General features: G+C 42.3%; 1 protein-coding gene across 3 annotated transcripts in view; it reads right to left on the bottom strand.

Moving 5' to 3' along the window:
• The window catches only part of LOC140398669 (ATP-citrate synthase), an 85,032-nt gene extending 69,383 nt beyond the window's left edge, over positions 1-15,649 (bottom strand). For all 3 annotated transcript variants that reach the window (XM_072487640.1, XM_072487641.1, XM_072487642.1), the window contains exons 1-3: positions 15,472-15,649; positions 7,816-7,991; positions 2,165-2,287 (exon numbers count right to left, since the gene is read on the bottom strand). In XM_072487640.1, the coding sequence (XP_072343741.1) occupies positions 2,165-2,287; positions 7,816-7,974 (282 nt within the window). In that variant the 5' untranslated portion in view covers positions 7,975-7,991; positions 15,472-15,649. The remainder of the gene's footprint in view (positions 1-2,164; positions 2,288-7,815; positions 7,992-15,471) is intronic.
• Between the last annotated feature and the right edge of the window lie 347 nt (positions 15,650-15,996).

Raw genomic sequence — 15,996 nt, 5'->3', positions numbered from 1 at the left:
GACTTTATGCATAGAAGCAACTTACGTTGCTCAAAAATGTTTTACATGTAACATATTTTGAATCACAGTCACCTAATGAAGCTACAGTGCAGATATTTGGAGTACAGCGAGATCCCACAAACAGCAACAAGATGCTGGTCGCAATGGAAATATTGTTGCACACATTAAATTTGTTTCCACTGCATTACATCTCCAATTTACCAGCAAACTCTTCATTCAAAGCTGTATTGACTATCAATCTAACAGCAATGAGGTAGCACTTCCCAGAGTCTGTTGTGGCACAGCATCTGAGAATCAGGTTCGATTACATCTCATTCAAGCAAAGCCACCCACACGCTAGGCACAAGGCTGCGAGAATCACTACTACTGTGTATGTCTTAACAAACTGGTTCAAAAGTCACAGGTGGGGCACAGATTTGCCACCCAGAGCACTGTCAAGAAAAGGTGGAGTAATGGCTTTTTTGCTCCACAATAAAAAGTTTATCTTTTTTAATAAACCCTGTTTCTATTTCAGGTTTTCACAATTAATTTCCTTTGTGATCCCTTTAGATCAGGTGGAGCAACACAAACCCCTGGAAACTAATCTTAAAATAGACTTAGAACCTATATAAACGCTTAAACCTGTTGACTTGCTGTACAATAGGCTGCTAGTGATACAACTGATCTCACCAACTTTTCTGTCCCCTCTGACAGTTGGTCATCTTGTGTCCAGCAATACTTCCTAGCATCTGCCCTAAATCGTATTATTTTGCAACACCAAATCTGTGGCACTAAACCGATGTATCTGGAAACACTGTTTGGATTTTAACTCTATCTGGCATAAAGCAGATGGGCTGAGTGCCCCATTTCTGTGTTGGAGACTCTGTAATACCCCATTAAACTAAGCTAGCTCTGAATCATCTGGTGGGGTGGGGAAAGGTGGCGGGGGGAGAAAGTAATTGCCACTGCCATGGTATCACATCTCAGTTCCATGTTGATTTTAGAGCGTGATTAATTATGGAGCCTTATGTGGAAGTTTTCCTCTATGTTTAGAGCAAAATAATTGAACATTTTTGAAAGTGGTTGCTGAAGTTGGCATTTTGGTAAATTAAATTTCACATGTCAAATGCATCAAACATAATGCAAGCAGACAACTTCATTATGGCTGTAGGGCTGGAAGCAGAGAATTGCTTTACATTCCCTAATGGACTACTCTCTTGGTCTGGCATTTAACAGACAGCTGTGATTATATTTGTGAGGAAGGGCTGCTCTAGGATAGCTCACCAAACAGCCGGTCTGCCTCAGATATGTTGTAATGCCCAACTTTCATGCTGCTTTAAAATCCCAGCCCAGAAAAAGTCAGCGGAGCACGGACAGCTTCAAAAGCCCTGTGCGGAATTCACCAAAGGCCTCAGTCAAAGTTTCCAGCAACCTACCCAGTTTCAGGTGGAATTGAGCTCCAGGCAAATATATCCTTTGCTTGTGTTGAGAGTCTGGAATGCCAGATTTACATAGTATAATAATTTTTCTTTGAATTGCTACACCATTCTCTATCAAAAGGCAATGAAGATTGTGTCTGCAATTTTGATCCAGTATCGGCCCTCACATACATAGCTACCTGAATTGGAAGGTTGGGAAGGTGGCATACAGGCAAATAAATATGGAGTTTTCCAATATATGCAACTGTATTTATCTACCAGCAGTGGGCATGATTAAAACACCAGCTAATATATTTTCCCATCTTTAGCTCTGCCCCATATCTGCTTCCACTCCAAACAAAAAACTGTATCACCACCGTGGCTTCAAATTCTGGCCTATTACCAGAGTTAATTTCAATAACACATCCAGTTTTTACACAAGGAGGATTACTAGATTGCAGCAGCCCACCTCTCTGAACCAGAATCTGTATTAATGCTGCAGGTTGCAGCACTTTACGCTATTAGTTGAAGGATGGTGTCAGCCCAACCTTCTACAAGGACAAGATAACTCCACCTGGCAGGTTTCCTTGAAGCAAATCTGCTGCAGCAATTTAATTATCAAACAGAAGATGAATCACAATAAATCAGTACTGCCATAGAAATAAAAACATTAAACTTCATCTCAGTTAGGATAAGTCAAGCAATACATTTCACTGCAGGTGTTGTTCACACACCACTCCCTGTCCCACACTGGTTACAGCACTCACCGTTGTTTCCAGTCCCAGTCGTGGTTTTAACCATTCCTTCACCCCATTTAAATCCAGGTTAACCCCAACCAAGCCCAGTTTCCCCCGACGTTTAATCAGTTGGTCTGGCTTCACCACCAGACGCTAAAGAGAGAAAATAGGAAAGATTACAGCAATTAAAATAACATTTCTAACGTAGCACTTGTATATCACGTCCAAAAGAACAGAGGAAGCCCCTTCTGATTTTAATGAAAAGGGCTCTTCAACCATTCAATAGCTTCTCTTGAAAGAGAAACTTGCATTTATACAGAATTTTTCCTATCCTCACAGCTCTCAGATGATAGCAGGGAATTACTCTCAAATCTGAAGACCAGGGAAGCTAGCTCCTGTGTACTTATCCTTCAAATAACTAAATCAGTTTATCTGGCTATTATTTAGTTTTTGTTTGAGAGTTCACCATTCACAATTTGGTTGTCACGGATCCTACATGATAGTTAGAACATAGAACATAAATCAGTACAGCACAGTACAGGTCCTTCGGCCCACAATGTTGTGCCGACCATTTATCCGAATCTAAGATCAACCTAACCTACAGCCTTTCAATTTACTGTTGTCCATGTGCCTGTCCAAGAGTCGCTTAAATGTCCCTAATGACTGACTCCACCACCTCTGCTGGCAGTGCATTCCATGCACCCACCACTCTGTGTAAAGAACCTACCTCTGACATCTTCCCTATATCTTCCTCCAATCACCTTAAAATGATGTCCCCTCGTGACAGCCATTTCCACCCTGGGGAAAAGTCTCTGGCTATCCACTCTATCCATGCCTCTCATCACCTTGTACACCTCTATCAAGTCACCTCTCTTCCTTCTTCGCTCCAGTGAGAAAAGCCCTAGCTCCCTCAACCTTTCTTCATAAGGCATGCCCTCCAGTCCAGGCAGCAGCCTTGTAAATCTCCTCTGTACCCTCTCCAAAGCATCCACATCCTTCCTATAATGAGGCGACCAGAACTGGACACAATATTCCAAGTGTGGTCTAACTAGAGTTTTATAAAGCTGCAGCAAAGCCTTGTGGCTCTTAAACTCAATCCCCGTTAATGAAAGTTAACACACCATACGCCTTCTTAACAACCCCATCAACCTGGGTGGCAACTTTGAGGGATCTATGTACGCGGACCCCAAGATCCCTCTGTTCCTCCACACTTCCAAGAATCCTGCCTTTAACCCTGTATTCAACATTCAAATTCAACCTTCCAAAATGAATCACTTCACATTTATCAAGGTTGAACTTCATCTGCCACTTTTCAGCCGAGCTCTGCATCGTGTCAATGTCCTGTTGTAACCTGCAACAGCCCTCAACACTATCTACAACTCCACCAACCTTTGTGTCATTGGCAGACTTACTAACCCACCCTTTCACTTCCTCATCCAAATAATTTATAAAAACCATAAAGAGCAGAGGTCCCAAAACAGATCCCTGCGGGACATCTCTGGTCACCGACTTCCAAGCGGAATACTTTCCATCCACTACCACTTGCTGTCTTCTTTCGGCCAGCTAATTCTGTATCCAGACAGCCAAATTTCCCTGTATCCCATGCCCCCTAACCCCCCCACACTATCCAAAAATATGTGCAGGGTAGCTGAATTGGCCACGCTAAATTGCCCCTTCATTGGAAAAAAAAAAATTATTGGGTACCATTTTTTTTTTTTTAAATGAAGGAAGCTGTGAAAGATTCCGATGTTAAAAATTGAACTTCATGAAATTTTGATTCAAGTGCATTGTAACTAAATCATATGGTAGCACCAACTTACAATTCAAAACACAAAAGCTACATCCATTGCAAGTCACAACGGGCCTTCCACGGCCATCTTGCTGCCGTGACAAAAATTGATTTTTTTTTTGTTTCAGAATCTAGGCAATCCTGCTTTCGGTTATTTGGATTACAGCCCACGTCCTTTAGATTCCAACTTGTGGAAACTGACGTAGAAACAAACTTAACCTTGAGAAGGTCTCTGCTTCAGAAGTGCCAATATAAATTGAATTATGCTTTCAGAGTACAGCATGCAATATGTTTCTGCCAAACTAGTCAGACTCAGGAGCCACTTAATTGTGAAAGTCAATTTTATCAAAAGATTTATGTAAAATGACGCTACTGGCTGTCCAGATTTTAAAGAGAACGCATTTAATTAGTCTGAAACTGATTTCCAAATGTCTAGCTTGCCAGCACATGATACTTTCATAAGTCACTGCTGTATCTTTAATTTGAGTAAAACAGGGAGTGAACTAAAAACTAGAAGCAGAGGACACAATCTGACTAAAGGACCGATCCTTTAAAACAGACATGAGGAGGAATTTCTTCAGCCAGAGGGTGGTAAATCTATGGAACTCTTTGCATCAGAAGGCTGTGGATGCCAAATCACTGAGTGTCTTTAAGACAGAAATCGATAGGTTTCTGAACAGTATCGGGGAGAAGGCAGAAGAACGGGGATGAGAAAAATATCAGCCACGATCGAATGGTGGAGCAGACTCGATGGGCCAAGTGGCCTAATTCTAATTCTGTCTTATGGTCTTATGATCAATTGAGTGATGTATTTTTAGAGTGCAATAACACCCTGGTTAGCTCCATCAGAACACTCATATACAAGCTGGAGTTTAAAGAGTGTTATGGGTCTGGGTTTACAGAACCCCAAAGTGTTTCATGGAGTTCAACCGACCCATAACTTTTAATAGATTGTGGTGTGGGAAGCACACAGCGTACTCTCCAGGTGTGATACAGCAATTATGGACAAGCGGGTTTTTAAGACAAAACAAAGTTTATTCTATGAACGCAAGTTAACTGTTTTTAAACAAACATTGAATATTTTAACACCCATTACTTCAAAGGTAACCCCAAAAGACTACAACACTAAATAATCTTTCAAACTGTTGCTTTAAACATCCAAAAGACTTCAAACCTTCAAAAATAGACACGAGGTTACATTCAATATATTTATAGTCTTTGGATTTGCAGGCATCAACAGACCATCTGTGTTTTCTTCCTGCAGCTCTCAGCAAAACACAGGCACTCCCAGCTTTCTCCTCAAACTGAAACCAAAAGCAGAAGTGAGCTCAGCTCCCCCCACCCTCTGACATCACTTCAGTAATATGATCAGCTCCATTTCTTAAAGGTACATTGCTTAACCATCCATTTCTTAAAGGTACTCTCATATGATAGGATGATAGTATATGCAAACCTACACCCACTGATTTTCTATCCTCCATCTTGCAGTCGCAGAAGGGAGTGGTGGTGAATGGGAGAGATAAAAAAATGTGCGTTAGAGGGTTAACGTGGCCCGAGAGCACCCTGACGCATCTCCTCGTGTTCAACAAACGTACTCAACATCTGGAACCTGGAAGAGACAGCTCACTACAAAAAAAATTATCTATTCTTAATCAATTGAAACTAATGTTTAAGCCCACATTAAATCCAGGTACAAGTCCCCATGGACGTTCATGGATGTTAAATTGGGCAGAAATGGAAGATTAAACAAATCTAATACAATCTTATTTTACTTCTCCATTGCCATTTCTTATTAGGGGTGATGGTAAAAGATATCTCCATTTCTTCTCTCCCAATTTACTAATGACAACTAGAAGCAGGCAGTTACTACAGGATTTTATTTTGATCCAATTTTTGCTATTCAAAAAATTATAGACTAATCTAAATTCAAAGATCAAGGAACCTCAAATGTCTCACAAGTACTACTTAATAATCCTTCAAAATTAAAATACTTTGATAAACTCTAACCAATAGATTTCCTGCTCACAGAACAATTGCCAATACTTCTGCCAGGTTTACAGTTTTCCCACAATTTCTGCTATCTTCCTGGTATGTAGTACCTCGACAGATATTCCTTTCACAAGTACAACTTGCTCAAGACAGATACGGTGTTCAAAAGATCCGCTCAGCCCCATGAGTAGCATTACTGAACAGACAACATGCAAGCCATCATGAAAGGGAGGTACAAAACCAGGATATCCCAAACTTGCTTCCCTATCCTACACGGAATTAGCTGAACTCTCTTGGCCTTAACCACCTTGTGCTTGGGAAGAAATGAGTCAGTCAAGGATCCTGCTCTTTTTGAAATTCCAGTAACTTTTGTATTTCCTCTGGGTAAGGGGAATGCTAACAAAGCTTCCTTTATTCCCTATTCCTACATACTCCCAAGAAGGCCAGTGTTTTGCACAGCCACTTCAGGCAGGCATTAAGAGTTAAACAGTGTTAATTAGAATCAAGTGTAGGTCAAACCCATAGGGATGGCAGCACCCCTTCCCGAAGGGCATGCGGAGCAGTCAGATTTAACCTTTTTTTATATTTTCCTAGTTTACAAACGAGCAGATTTGTTGAATTCAATTTCACAACTACACCAGTGAGATATTCAAGGGCTGCATATAACTTATCTGGAATGGCCATTTAGGCACGATAAGGAAGTGACTTGTGGCACCAGTGGTAATGTACCCCAACAGGTCTTTATCTTTCCAGAAAAGGGTAAATAGCAAGGAAAATCATGAATGCGACGAGTACCAAAATGCTCATTTCCCACTACATCAGCATTGTTAAAATTATTCATTCAAGTGTGAGGAAAAGTTGCAAACATCTTCCGCTTTATTCAGAAGATTCCACAAAAGGAATTTTAAACAAAAACCCAATTAATGAAAATGCTCCAAAAACTGTTTCTGCAAATAACCAACCTTGGATTAAATAAAACAAGTTACGTGCCAAGTTAAAAGTTAGTCAGTCCAACTTTTACTGGCTGCCACTTGCTGCTGTTGGGACAGTAATCCACTAACTTTAATGTTTAGGAATAGACTCATTAAACATAACACTTGAACCCCCATCTGTACCAACAGCTTCATCACCTTTAATATAGTGTCTTTAAAAGAATCATAGAATTTACAGTGCAGAATGCATGGGAACTAGATGGCATAGTATATTTGGTATTGATTTTTCACCTCAAAGAACTGTACTCAAGTCCATCCTAGCTCTAGTAGAATAAATGTCCCTGGAAAGCCCAGGTGTCAGGCAGCACGGTGGCACAGTGGTTATCACTGCTGACTCACGGCACCAAGGTCCCAGGTTCGATCCCAGCTCTGGGTCACTGTCCGTGTGGAGTTTGCACATTCTCCGTGTTGGCGTTTCGCCCCCTCAACCCAAAAATGTGCAGACTAGGTGGATTGGCCACGCTAAATTGACCCTTAATTTGAATAAATGAATTGGGTACTCTTAATTTATTTTAAAAAAAGAAAGCCCAGGTGTCAATCCCAACACTTTCTATCACCTGGGAAAGTGCCATGATTTTTTTAAAACTGGAGGTGGCAGGAAAGGATTTGCTATCCTTTTGACTTGAAACATTAAAACAAAGAACACGTCCTAAATTAAACGCTCCTGCTGTCTCAATCACAGGTGCTCCAAGTCCTCCATTAGCACAGCATTACAATTATTGATTTGAATTTTTGAGATCCAAATTTCCTTCTGTAAATAAATTCTAAAATATACATGGAGTTGTGAAATTATGGTCTATTTACAAGATATCTGATCACTGAAGCGGTCTCTCTCTCACACGCTGTGACATTTACATTAGTAAAACCACTGCATTTTAGAACATCACTATGAACATGTCCTACGCATTCACCTCAGTCTGCAACCAAGGGTGCTCTTGGACTAGAAGGTCCCAGTCGGTTTCAGGCCGCAGTCTAGCATATTTGAACTTGTTCTGGATTGGAGGCTTTGTGCAGATGAATTTGTAAAGGAATTCTTTACCAGTCTGCTCGGATATTGCTTTAGCAGACATGACTGTTCAGTTGGTTACTGTAAAAAAAAACAAAATATCAAAAGATCAATCTTAAACAAATTAGCATGAGATTTGTAAAATTGAACATGGACTTCAAATCCTGTGCAGTGCATCAGTCCAAACAAAGTTTGCTCTTTACAAAATGCTGTAACTCATGGGTGAACACTAGTTGGGACAGTATGAACTATGTTGAATCAATAGAATATATTCAGATCAGCTATAGATTATCTGTGATCTTACTACTCTCATTCTCATGCCCTTGAAACAAAATTCACAGAGATTGTCTTTGCAAGAATATCTTCATGATTCATTAGTGATGAATGCAGGTGGGGGTTTGTTTGACTTGAGACCAAATCTGTGGTAGTGGCATTATAGTGAATGCTGTACATTAAGCACTCAATATGTCCATGAACTGAATCATGTGAATTCCATTTTAAGTGTTTCACCAGAATGCGTTTTGATCAACAATTTAAACATTGGATGATTAAATATTGAGACCAGATGACTTCAATTTTAATTTTTCTGCAAAGTACCTTTGACTGAATTGCAGTGTCAAGTCCAACAGTATTTAAAAAGAGTGCCCAATTAGGGGGTATCTAAATATTAAAAAGGTTCAAGCTGCTAAATGTATTTAAAGGGTAAACCAGGGGTGCAGCTTTCAAGTGCAGGGCTACCCAATTGCCACAGTATGACTCACATTTAGATGCTTTGATCTGAGAATTGAACAGTGCTATTGGTCCAAGATGCAACATACTAATGTTGATGAATATAAACAGTTCATTATTGTGCAATATTCTTAATTTATCTCCTCTGATTGTTCTCACCACAGGAAACAAACATGTAGCCCCCAGTACTTTTTTAAAATAAATTTAGAGTACCCAATTATTTTTTTCAATTTTAATAATAATCTTTATTATTGTCACAAGCAGGCTTTCATTAACACTGTAATGAAGTTACTGTGAAAATCCCCTAGTTGCCACATTCCGGCACCTGTTCGAGTACACAGAGGGAGAATTCAGAATGTCCAATTCACCTAACAATCGGGACTCGTGGGAGGAAACCGGAGCACCCAGAGGAAACCCACGCAGACACGGGGAGAATGTGCAAATTCCACATGGACTGTGACCCAAGCCGGGATCGATCCCGGGCACTCGTCACCGTGAGGCAGCAGTGCACACCACCCTTCCTCCCCCTCCGCAGTACTTATCTCACTCAACATTCCTGAGCTCAATGATCTCAGTGTGTAGCAAACGAAATTGAGCTGGCAACATAGTCCCTCAGTGTCCAAAAGGTGCATGGCTCAAACCCAAATGTAGACAGTCCAGGGTGAGTGGGGCCAGAGCTCTGGCTCAGAATTCTAGCTTGACCATCTCGTAGAATCCTTGCATCCCCCCAATGTGAATAATCCACAGAACCCACCCACCACCATCATTCAGCTTATTTGAACCTAGAAAACACCCAGCATAAAGGACTTACCATCCTATCTACTGATATAAAATTGGGTTAGACTTGTGGAAGGAATGCTTGTGTTCAAGAAATATCTGAAATTCAGAGGGGACTTGGCAAGGTTGGATGTTGAGAGGGTGTTTCCTGTCGTGAGGGAGTCTAGAAGTAGGGGACACAGTTAAAAGTTAGGGGTCTCCCATTTAAGACTGAGATAAGGAGAATTTTATTTCTTGTCGGTAATTGCTACGTAGAATTCTCTTCACCAGTCGGGCAGCAGGGTGGCACAGTGGTTAGCACTGGTCATGGTCAGAAATGGGGGTTCCAAACCTGATCGGAAGATTTTGACCTTTTAAAATATGTTGGGACAGCCAAAATAAACCCCCAAAGTAGTCACTTCAAAGAAATTCACTATGTGAAGCATTAAGATATTTCCAGAAGATACAATTATATAAAATATATTTTCATAGCATTTGTGTGTAGCACACAACTGAGTCCAGAGGCAAAATCTATGCATTACAATAGCTATCTTTGCCCCAAAGAGAAACAGATAAATGTTGCGCTTCATTGCGCATCTGACCTTGTAGTATCAATATTATAGAGCTGGGAGCAGGCAGTCATAGCTGTTTAACCTTGAAAGATAAGGAGATACACACTCCTCTCTTCCAAGTGGTTACTACTAAATTGTTCTGGTTTGTTCAAATTATCAGTCAAGTTACAGAAACCACAATCGTTCACAATATCACTTCCAACAGCAACAGTTTTTTTTAAATACTTGTTGATAAAAGGAAAACAAATACTGCTGAGAGGAATGAGGCAGAACTGAGTCAGCCTAAAACCTAGAAAATTGGTTAACGTTTTGTATAAAGGATTCACAAGATCAAATAGTTCACAGAAAATGCTGGAGAGCCAGATCTGGCAGCATCTGTAGAGAAAGAGTTAATGTTTTGAGCTTGGTCTCCTTATTTGAAAAGGAATACAAATGTGTTAGCAGTTCAGAGAACATTCATGCAATTCATTCCTGGCTTATCTTACAAAGAAAGACGGAGGGTGGCACAGTGGCTAGCACTGCTGCCTCACAGCGCCAAGGACCCGGCTTTGATCCCGGCCCCGGGTCACTATCCATTGGGGGTTTGTACATTTTCCACCTTTTTTGAGTGGGTCTCACACCCACAACCCAAAGAAATGTACAGGCTAGGTGGATTGGCCATGTTAAATTGCCCAGTAATTGGGGAAAAAAATAATTGGGTACTCTAAATTTATAAAGAAAACAAAGAAAGATTGAACATGCCGGGTCTATACCTATTGGAGTTTAAAATAATTGAGGGGTAATCTTATTGGAACACAAGATTCTGAGGTGACTGAACAGGGTGGATACCAGGGAGGAGGTTTCCTGCTGTGGAGAGACTTGATCTCGGGTACGCATTTTAAGAGTAAACATTCTCTCTTTTTAGCACAGGGCTAAATCACTGGCTTTGAAAGCAGACCAAGGCAGGCCAGCAGCACGGTTAAATTCCCACAACAGCCTCCCTGAACAGTCGGCGGAATGTGGTGAGTAGGGGCTTTTCACAGTAACTTCATTGAAGCCTACTTGTGACAATAAGCAATTTTAATTTTCATTTCTTTTAATACAGATGATGAGAATTTTCTTCTCTCAGAGGGTCGTCAGTCTGTGGAATTGTCTTGCCCAGATAGTAGTGGAGGCTGAGTCATTGAATTTATTCAAGGCCTAGTTGGATAGATAAGAGAGTCGAGGGTTATGAGGAGCAGAAAGGAAAGTGAAGTTGAGACCACAACCAGATCAGCAGTGATCTTATCAAATAGTGAGCAGGCTCAAAGGGACACTTGCTCCGAACACCTGGGGCAGCACGGTAGCACAAGTGATTAGCACTGTGGCTTCACAGCGCCAGGGCCCCAGGTTCGATTCCCTGCTAGGTCACTGTCTGTGCGGAGTCTGCACGTTCTCCCCATGTCTGGGTGGGTTTCCTCCGGGTGCTCCGTTTTCCTCCCACAGTCCAAAGACGTGCATGCAACACAAACACCCTGGAAAACATACTTCCCAGCAATCAACTATACAATCTGTACATTTGTTCCTCCTTTTTCACCCTCCCCCTGCGACGAACGGCCCCTGGCGCTGTGAAGCAACCGTACTAACCACTGTGCTACCGGGCTACCCGATAACATTCTCTAGCTTAATTTAGGTATTATGCACAACTGTACCATTTCAGTCCAAATTGACACATGGTAAATTGACACACCTCAGTCAATCCCAGAAACACAAACTGCAGGAGGCAGGGGTAGTTTATGCAATAAGCAATTTAATTTAAAACAAGGATACACACATGGCTAACAATGTGTCTAGCTTTGCAGTCTAAAATCTGACAGCATTTATATTACAGAAAGAAGTTATACAAATCAAACTTTTTTTTAAAATGCTATTCTGACGATTCTCTTAGGTGTGGAACAGTAACTATAAATATAAAACTGCTGGCAACCATTTGCAGAACAATCCTCTAAGCTGCCAAATTCTCAAACAGAAAACACCTAGTACAGATTGGGTTGGTCTGGAATTCTAGTAAAGTCTACAGGAGAAGACGACATGCATAGACCCAAGGCATAGGCATCAAGGCAAGTTCAAGGGCTCCTGAACTGGAAATTCTATCTCCATGAGAATTCTCAGAGTAGCTGCCACACAGAGCACAACGCAGGAGTGAAGGATCTCAATACATTTCTGCAGAGTACAGGGAAGACAAGAGGTTGTAAAGCAAAGAAAAATAATTTCAAGGAGGAAAATTAAGGGGACATGCAGTGGTCCATTTTCCAATCATCCTTTAGGTGGCGAGTATCACTGGCAAGACTGGCATTCTTTTCAATCCCTAGTTGCCACTGGAAAAAGGTGGATCTGGGTCACCTTGAGCTGCAGCAGCTAATGAGGTGAAAATGTTTTAGATAAGGAGTTTCAGCAATTTCAATCCACCAATGATAAATGATGAGATATGTCCAAGATGGAGCAATGTGTGACTTGGAGGTCACTTGCAGACGGTACACACTGGAGTCACAGCATGCTGGTGGCAAAAGGAGCGAGTGTTTAAACTGGTTGATGAACTGGAGTTTGACGTTCCCCAGAGATGTTGGAGCTGCACCCATCCAGACAAACGGGGTACATTCAATCACACTCCTGACTCGGGTCTTATAGGTGGTGGAAAGGCTTTGTGAAATCTGGAGGCAAGTCACCAAAAAACCTGAACCTCTGACCTGCACCATATAGCCACGGCATTTATGTAGCATTTCCTGGTTACAAGTGAGGGAGGAAACTACATTATAATAAAGGAATTTGATTTTAAAGTCACCAGAACCATTTGAACTGTTTTTTGCTGTCAATTCTTCAGGGGGATAAGCATCAAAGGGAAGACCTAAAAGTAGTAGCAGGATATTTGTATGCCCATTATATATAGTCCCTTTATATCACAATATTCACATGAACCAACCATGGTCTATAAAAGAGGTGACCACTACAAAGTCAATAATATATTTTTACTCGTGTATAGTTCCAGTATTAGATAAAGTGGTGCTGGTTTGATGGCTTATACCTAAAAATAGAAACAAATTGAGGCACATTTCATTCCAAGAGGATTGCAAAGCAGCTGCACTAGCATTCTGACTTCAACTTCATGAAATACTGAATGCTTGCAGAAGCAACAAACAAAGCAAGCACCTTGAGGCAGAAAACGATTGAAAACAAATATGCAGCGCAGATTGCCTGGTGATTTTCCACTTCTCAGACACAGCTCCAGTTTTTACATTTACAAGTATCCAGCACCTCATTCAGGTTTGCTGAGGGAACTAGGAAACAATCTGTTGCGGACTCAGTTATCAGATATCCATTTCCCAGCAGTTCCATAAACTGCCCTGGACATAAATACACTGTAACCCATTATCGATTCCAGAGTACTGGCTGATATAATTCTATGGAAGTATAATTGTATGCAAAGTTCATTTCTACAAGAACAAATGTTGCAGCCTGCCAAAATGCAAAAATTATTTTCCCTCGAATAAAAGTTAATCATAATTTACTTGGAAACTCTGGAAGATGTCTCAGAACAGCGGTGTACACAAGACAGCCATAAACTGGTCTGTATCAACTGTCAAAATGGATGAGTGAATAAAACTCAGTGCATCCACTACAACTCATAGGCAGTGATGAAAGTGCACAGCAATTTGTGGGACATCGACACCTTAAAATCAGACATCAATCTTGATAGTAATCAGCTAATGGCAATCCACAGTAAACTAAGAAAATTCAGTTTTACCCATTTGTATATATAGCATATGCTCCTAATTTCAAACAAGTGATACCGCCTAACATATCCCCATGTAACATAGCTTTGCTCAACCTCATCTGCACAAGGTTCCTGGTACCCACAACTAACCAGATATTTCACTATACACTCTTTTTGGTAAACAGGTTCAGCTAGAATGAAAAAAAATTGTTCCCTTAACATTTCTTAACTATTACACAAGCAGATTCCAAAGCACCTTATTTTAGAAGTGCAACCATTTTTCATAATGTAGGAAACAGCAAGCAACTTGCAGGCTCCCTCAAACAGCAACGCGATAATAGCTAATCTATTTTCGCAATTTGGTTGAGATAAACATTGGCCAAAATATTGGGGAGGAAGTGCTGCAGGAGCTTTTACATATCATAGAATTTACAGTGCAGAAGGCAGCCATTCGGCCTATTGAGTCTGCACCAGCCATTGGACAGAGCACCCCATCCAAGCCCACACCTCCACCCTATCTCCATAACCCCACCTAACCTTTTTGAACAATCCACCTAACCTGCACATCTTTGGACTGTGGGAGGAAACCGGAGCACTCGGAGGAAATACATGCAGACACGTGGAGAACGTGCAGACTCCGCACAGACAGTGACCGAACCAGGAATCGAAACTGGGACCTTGGGGCTGTGAAGTGACAGTGCTAACCACTGTGCTGCCATGCCACCCAAAATTCAGTATCTTGGACACTGCAACATTCATAGAACATAACAGCGCAGTACAGGCCCTTCGGCCCTCGATGTTGCGCCAACCTGTGAAACCACTCTAAAGCCCATCTACACTATTCCCTTGTCATCCATATGTCTATCCAATGACCATTTGAATGCCCTTAGTGTTGGCGAGTCCACTACTGTTGCAGGCAGGGCATTCCACACCCTTACTACTCTCTGAGTAAAGAACCTACCTCTGACATTTGTCCTATATCTATCTCCCCTCAATTTTCAATTTAAAGCTATGTCCCCTCGTGCTAGACATCACCATCTATTCACTGGAGTGCCAGCCTCAAAGTGGGGCTAGTACCCAAAACCTGACAGGCATGAGCATGGCTCCACTGAGCTAACATCATGCAGCACTCGCATACAAGGTGAGAAATTATTTTTACTGTAAGTTATATATAACTGAACATTTACAATAGAAACAAATATAGCTTCCAAGTGGATTCAATAATCACGGAAGCCCTGTACCCAAACTATAAATGAAAAATTGAAGTTCTGCCATAAAATATTTGATAAACACTATCTTGAGGATACGACTAGATTATTTTATCAACTGAAGATAACTTTGTACAAGTGATAAAGTACAGAAATGACAGTGAAAAGGGTGAAGGCAGCTCCAATCCAGCAGCACACAGGGTTCACGGTGCCTGCTCGGTGCCCCTCGCCCTGCAACCCTCCTTTCCACAGCCTTTATCCAATTCCCTTTTGAAAGTTTTTATTGAATCTGCTTCAGGCTCAACATGAACAACTGAGAGAAAATGTGTTCTCTCCACCTCCATCATTTTAAATGTGCTGCTCGCAATGATCAGAGATCCCGCAGCAAAGCCAGACGCTGCAGGGATTTGCAGGCAGGCGGGACCTGCTTTCCCCTCAGCCCCGGCGGCCGCCTCCCGGCTCTGCGGCCCAGGCTCTGTAGCCATGGCAGCCCCGGGCTCCGGCCTCACCCAGGCCGCGCACCGCAAGCGGCGGGATCTGCTGCTTGCAGCTCCGGCCTGCCTCACCTGCTGCCCCGTCCGGCTCGGTGCCGCTCTCCTGCTGCGTCAGCCGGCTCGGTGCCGCTCTCTCCCGCTCCCTTAGCCGGCTCTGGCCGCTCTGTGAGGCGGACCCGGCCTGTCGCCTGCCTCTCGCCTCACCCTCTGCTGATCGGCCATCCCGGCCCCCTGGTTGGCTCACGGCGCATCACGTGAACGCCTGACCGCGTCACCCCCTCACCACACTGGCGCGCGCCATGCGTGCTGGGAGGTGTAGTCTCCGCGGACCCGTGCGGGCGGCTCTCTGCCTACAACTCCCAGGGCGCAACGCGCGACCGACAGGGCAACTGCGAGAATAAGTGGACCTCATAGCCCGATACAGGATAATAATGCAGGAGCTCATTCAACCAGGAGCTCATTCAACCCATTGTACCGGTGCTGGCTCTTTGCAAAAAAACTATCCAACTAGTCATAGCTTTGACAAAGAGTCATCGGACTCGAAACATTAGCTCTTTCCTCTCCCTACAGATGTTGCCAGACCTGCTGAGATTTACC

The sequence above is a fragment of the Scyliorhinus torazame genome, chromosome 21, assembly GCF_047496885.1.
Source record: "Scyliorhinus torazame isolate Kashiwa2021f chromosome 21, sScyTor2.1, whole genome shotgun sequence".
NCBI lineage: Eukaryota > Metazoa > Chordata > Chondrichthyes > Carcharhiniformes > Scyliorhinidae > Scyliorhinus > Scyliorhinus torazame.
This window is presented reverse-complemented; position numbering and strand designations above follow the sequence as displayed.